Source organism: Atta cephalotes (genome assembly GCF_000143395.1).
Source record: "Atta cephalotes unplaced genomic scaffold scaffold00058, whole genome shotgun sequence".
Lineage (NCBI taxonomy): Eukaryota > Metazoa > Arthropoda > Insecta > Hymenoptera > Formicidae > Atta > Atta cephalotes.
The window spans coordinates 1502651-1509735 of NW_012130122.1; the positions used below are offsets into that span (position 1 = coordinate 1502651).

At 24.9% G+C, this 7085-nt stretch overlaps 1 protein-coding gene and 1 pseudogene across 1 annotated transcript; both read left to right on the forward strand.

Annotated features, from left to right (window-relative positions):
• Nucleotides 1–755, forward strand: part of LOC105623553 — a 6930-nt pseudogene extending 6175 nt beyond the window's left edge.
• Nucleotides 756–1616: 861 nt separating this feature from the next.
• On the forward strand, nt 1617–4377 carry LOC105623554. The gene is made up of 4 exons (XM_012204945.1): nt 1617–1652; nt 1991–2110; nt 3567–3722; nt 4321–4377. Exons 1-4 carry the CDS (start codon nt 1617–1619, stop codon nt 4375–4377), a joined length of 369 nt encoding a protein of 122 aa, XP_012060335.1.
• The last annotated feature ends 2708 nt before the right edge of the window (nt 4378–7085 follow it).

Genomic DNA, 7085 nt, shown 5'->3' on the forward strand with positions numbered 1-7085 from the left:
CGTAATTAATTTTACAAAAATTTTTGTTGTACACAATTTATTGCTTTATAAATAGTTTTCATATACATAGAAATAATGTCATATTTATGTTCCATTGGATTGTAATCTACTTTATATTTATATATTTTTATATATGTTTTTTGTTAATAAAAACGGTAAAATGTCAATTCTAAAATTTTCTTATTCATGTATATTTAAGAAAACTTTAGAATTGAAATAATCATAATAATGCACACTAGAGAATTCTGTTTAATATTTATATAATATAGATACAATCATATAAGCTATATTGATATACAGAATATCCCATTTTTAATGACGATCTCAAATATCTCATGAACAGTGCATATAGAAAAAAATGTTTCCAATAAAAGTTTCATGACGTGATATCATCAAAGTTTCATGATATCACCTTACGTTCCCTTTGAAATCATTAAACTTTTCTTTGAACCCTTTTTCTTTAAAATGCTATTTAAGAGTTATATTTTCTAGTGATGTCATTATTTAAAATGAGGTGTTCCGGAAAATTGTCGTAATACTTCGGGAAATGATTTCGAGACCCCAAAAAAAGGAAAAAAGATCTATATGAACATAAGTCTGGAAATAAGTCGTTTCCGAGTTATAATCACTTTTATATTAGAAAAATTGTAATTTATTTTTCATAATCACAATCATAATTTCATAATGTTTTAACGTAAACAATTACATTTCGGACTATTTTAGCATTACCCAAGACGTATTACGTAGAGGCATAGTCTATTTATACTATATATTTAAACTCTTACTTGTTGTGCATTAACATATACGATCTTAATAGTTAAATCGTTTATTGTTTCTTTAAATTTATTTATTTACGTAATCTATAAAGTAATGTTTTATTAAAATTAAAATTTGTGATTAACATTTCGTAATGATCTCTTATTGTTAGTAATATTAACATATTCTAAATATGACTAAGACCCATTTGAGATATGAATACTTTGAAGCATCCTTTGATTGATCACTTAATAAAATTCATCTGAAATATTTCTAGTGTTAATTGGACTACACTTATGCTTTATATATGTATATCTTTAAAAAATAATAACAATGTAATCATAATATATATCAATATATTATAATATACATCGAGAAAAAAATTTGTTTACGAACTAAATACGTTTAATTGTTTGATTTAATTATTTTAGCAAATTTTATTTAATTGAATTTAACCGTAATCTGCTTAACAAACTGTTCAGTATTAAGCAGACTATGGTTAAATTCAATTAAAATTTGTTGAATTAACCAAATTTGCAAACAATTATATGTGTGTAGTTAGTTGAACAAACTTTTTTCTCAATGTAATTTATCTTTAATAATAGCATAACATATCAACGCCTGAGCCGTAGAAAGTGCTATCCAGAAAACTATGAAGAAAGGTCTGTCACAAAAATAATGAAAAGTGATTTATTTCGTGTGACGTAAAGACCGATCTATTGTATATCGGAATTTATGCGAAATACGGTTTATATCGAGAAAAGCGATTTAAGTCGTATGAAATTAAAGAAAAATCTATACAGCGCAATATTTATTATTCACAAATTATACAAATTTAGTTACGGAAAATTAAATAATAAATGAATAAAGTGCAAGAAACAGGATTGAATATCAAGGCGATTCCCAGTCATAACATTATAAAATTCCTCAGTCATATCATTATAAAATTTATGAAAAGAAAATATTACATTATATTACACTCTATGGATCCTTCTTTAATTTTATGCGACTTGGACCATTCTCCTCGCTTTTCTTGATATAAATCATATGTATTTCGACATAAACTGATCTTCACGCTTCGCGCGAAATTGATTATTTTTCATTAATTTTTTAACATAGACCTTTCTTCATCGTTTTTCTCATTATACCTTCTATGGCTCAAGCGTCAATTAGATATAATACTAAGAATAATATATTACATCTTTTATAACATTTATTTTAACTAATTGACTAGATACTTGAAAATAGACAGCACTTAACATTTTTAAACTTGGCATATTTTATAAGCATTGTAACTAATATATTTAGTCACATGTGCATGTACTGCGCTGTTGGCGAAATATTAACAGCTAAGGTATAATTGAAATTCTTTACTTCCTATTAATCATTATAGTTTACCATGTACAGTTGCAGATTATAATATATACCTCTAAAATCAGAAATAATAGTAGTATTACATTCAGAAAGCGAAATGTTAGTTAATAGAATATCAAATTGATAGCAAATTTGATCAGAAAATATTATATATTAGCAGATTGACATCAACTGATTTCACATTCTACTCCAGTTCTGCCGACAGCATTTTTTAAACAGTTCTGCATCAACAAACTGTGGCAGAAATCAAACAAAATGCTTGTTTTATACCAGCAGATTGACAATAGAAACCGAGTAAGATCTGCTAAGAAAATTTGACGGCAAATTGTAGAAACTAAACAGTTTATTTATTTGCGCAACACAATAAATGGCAAACTAATGGCAGATATGGAACAGATTCTATCTTATAGGTATTAAAATTGTAACATTATATTATAACTACGAAAAAATTTGTCAAAACAACATTTCTATATTTCTTCTATGTTAAGAAAATAATTTTAAACAATTTTATTAATACATTAAATATATTTCACATATTAAAGTTTAAATATGTAAATACATGCACTGTTAAGTCAAAATCAATTTGATTTAATTTAAATCGCTCCTACTAAGTATATCGTTATATTATATTAAAACGATAATTAAATTTGTCACTATATCCTGTCAATTTAACACTATACCATATACTAATAGGTACATTATATCTAAAATGTCTATGTAAATAGGACATTCAAGTAACATTTTGGGACGTATTTTAGACGTCCAACATATAGCGATAAAAACGAAATATTTCTAAACATATTTCGGACGTCGAATTAATTAAGGTATTAAAAATGTCAACTCACGTGTTGTTAAAACAAAAGCAGAAAGCGAAATCAGTTCAGGTTAGGTTCTTCTACTATTCTCTGATCAAATCTGCTATCAGTCTGTCGACATTCTACTAACATTTTATTTATAAAACAAGACCTGATCTTTTGCACCAGTTCATTTTTCTTTCTTTTTCTCCAGAAGGAAAGAAGAGGAAGAAAGCTGAACTGATGCAAAAGTTCAATCAAAAAGAACAGGCTTACAATCTCTGCATGAAATTTATCTTTCTGGCATCAGAAAATCGTATGGCAGACTTTGCTCAAAATTTGTTTCCGCAGACTTGGCCATCTAAGATAATATATCTTTAAACGTATTTAATTTATCATTAATGTACATTTAATGTATATCAAATGAAACTTATATTAACAAGTATATATTATGTATGTGTGAGATAATTATACGTATAAAATTCTTAAGCTGCAACTATACTCTCAATAACCAAAGTTTAATTAGTTCATAAAAAAAATTACATTTAAAAATTGCATTTATAAATTTGCATATAGGTATATTATTGTACAGCATGCTATTTTAATAATTTATATATGTATGTACTTTTTTATAATTTTAAGTGTGACAGAATCCACTGTGCTGTATATTTCAATGAATGGTATACTTTGAATGCAAGAAATTCTCGAGACTTAATTCTTCTAATGTTAAGAACCAATAAGCCTCTTCATCTCCACTTCGGTAAACTGTTCCCTTTAACGATGGCTACATTTTGCAGTGTAAGTTATCTTGAATTTTAAATTATTTTAGCGTACAACAAGATAGTCTTTTTATATGTACACAAAGTCAATATAAATATAAAAATACTTTGGAGCGTTTAAGTAAAAACATTAGAATATACATAAATAATAAAGAATTTCGTGTCAGCCATTCAACTGCTAAAGAGATTCTTTGTAAAATCTAATCATTTTCCACTGACTCAGATGTTTTAAATTCACAAAAGATTTTAAAGATATATAATATAATATATTATAAATTATAGAGAGAGAGAGAATATATATTTCATATATATATATGAATTTTCATATATATATATATATATAAATTATAGAGATATAATTTTGACACGAATTGTTTTATTTTCTTTAACATATTATAGATCTAATAGATAATATATATAGATTTTTGTAATTATCATTTAATTTGTATGCACATTGCATGTATTGCTTGTAGTTTGAGATTGTTTATATATATTTCTTATAAACCATTTATAATATATCTAATATTTAATAATATATGTATGTATCATTATATCTATATATTTTCATGTTGTTTTTCCTTATGTCTTTTATTTATTTATTATTGTATTTTTTATAGCTATTAAAAACATCAGTTGGCTACATATCTGTTTTACTTACAGCAAAAAATCAATGAATGTTTTGAGATAAATAACGCCCAAATTAATATTAAAAATACAAAATAATAATAATTTAACCGGAAAATATTAACTATTTTATTATATTAACTATTATATTAACTAATTTAAAATATGTCATGTAAGATTATTTGAATAGTTTACGTAAAATGATTACATGTATTTTGTAATTATTATATGCATGAATAAATTCATTTACATTTTCTGCTGCTAATGTAATATACTGACTGATTGTTCTGCTTATTGATAAAAACTATCAAATAATACAAAAAGACAAAAAAATTAGTTTAATTATTCATAAGAAAAGAAAAGAAAATAAATATAAGATATCTCGAGAAAACTGTCGCAATATTAGAGTGAAGATAATAAGCAATGTATTAAATAATTTTAAAAAAAATCCAATGTTATTAAAGAGATTATACATATATTTTTATTTTATATACGGTTATAATATAGCTTATATTTAATTTAACATAAAATAAAAATTGTGAGCACGAGTGTAGTATGCGCGCGTTTATCATGCTGGGGAAACTCAGGTTCAATCCGCAGTAGATCCAAGAAATTTTCACGCATTGATAGTACTTCTTCGGCGCGGCACGCGACGATCTGACAAGCCACCATTGTAAGGCTGCGTTTGAAAATATTACCCGAATGCCTCCGAATATCATTTTATCTTTGTTCATCGAATATTAAACAAAGACAAAATGATATTCGAAGAATGATACTCCGTTAGTGTTTCCGAACGTATCCATTGCCAAGAAAACCTCTCAAACTACCGTTCGGTCCGGAATCAACGTTAAATTATAAGTCCCGTATGACTATGTAGAATCGGTGCTCACGGCGAGCAACCGATCGATAGGCCTTCCCGACTTTAAGATATCGCGCCAACGAATGAATGATAAAAATAGAAATTGACTTATTGATTGATGTTTGAAATTTATTAGGACTTATTAATAATATTAATAATATTAATATTAATTACTATTAATATTAATTAATAATATTAATAATATTAATAATAATATTAATAATATTCCATTATATGTATAAATGAAAATAGATGACTTATAATATTTTCAATATTTACATAATATAATAAACGTTAATTGTTTTAATGCCTTTTTTATTCTTAAAAACATCTCCTATAATATACATATATGTAGTGCTAATTAGGTTATACTTTATAGTTACTGGAAACATCAGATAATTACATGTAACTTGTACATTTAACTTGTACAACAAAAGTCATTTAAAAAGTTACATTAAATGATTATTTTATTTATTAGTGACACAAATTATATAAAAATAAAATGAAAGGTTAATATGAATAATAGTAACTAACAACAAAAGAAAGAGTCAACTAGAAAAAAGTATCATATGCAACATATAATTTGAAAAACTAAACAATATATATATATATATATATACATAGAAAAGATAAAAATAGATAATAAGTAATTTAAAATTATTAAAAATGATATACATATATACATACAAAATAATAGCTAACGAAAACTTTCTATTAATTTGTTTTATATAATCAACAAATATAATCAACAAATGTATACGAAATATGTTATAAAACAAGATTTTATTTTTAATTTTAAATATTAACATGAATTATTAAGTCATTGCATAATTTAAAGATCTTTTAATTTTTTTACAATTATCATTATATTCGTTTTTTAAATATTTTAATTTTTTGGATGAAAAGAAAGCGAGTATTTCTATCGAAAAATTTATTGAATAACTTTAAAATAACCACGTTGAATGAAAAAAAATTAAAAAAACAATCGAAAAAAATTATTTATATTAAACACTGAATTAAAAATCACTAATCCTATTTATTGAATTGCACTAAATAACGATACTCACTCTAAATAATTTAGAAATAACATATAACACAAAATTAACAGAAATAGAAGAATTGATAAATACGCGTTAAAATTGTTAACGTGCAAAATACGAAATAAAAATACTTGTGTATTGTATTTAATTTTTACGAAAAGTAATATTGCACACAATTGGTCATTAAGACAACTATACACTTCAGACTTAGACATCTAAAAATCAATTACGACTATGTAAAATATAATCGCTACGTCTACATGAGCTGTCGTATGACTAAGTATTTATCCAACCATTATCTCAGATATTATTCATGAATATTTCGAATGTTGTCATGCTAGTAATTATCCGAAATTGTAACAAGAGAGAAGAAAAGAGAATTTTTAAAACCTCCTGTCGTGGACATTAAATTTCATCCTTTTAAAACTATTCTACAATGTGCTCTTTGTTTTTTGTTTCTTGTTTTTTACTTTTTGCTTTTTTCTCCTTCACAACCGTTATATCGATAATTATATTTCTTGCTATGTATTTGTTATTTTTTTTTAAGTTTGTTAACTTTTATCTCGGGCGGTATAAAAAAATCAGATAAAAAGCAAATAGACATGATGTAAAAAATAGCAAAAAGCAAGAAACAGGAAACAGAAAACACATAGAACAGGCTTTATTACGCACATGAAATATCATCCCTATTGTATGAACATTATTAAAGAAACGAATCAATTTATCTTACGTCCAACATGGAAGCATCAAAACATCATGCGTATCAAAATCATAGCAGCTATGATAATGGATTATTAGTAAAAAAAGATCAGATAAAATATATTTCGTCCAAAGGGATAAGATCGTCTTGCATAAATAT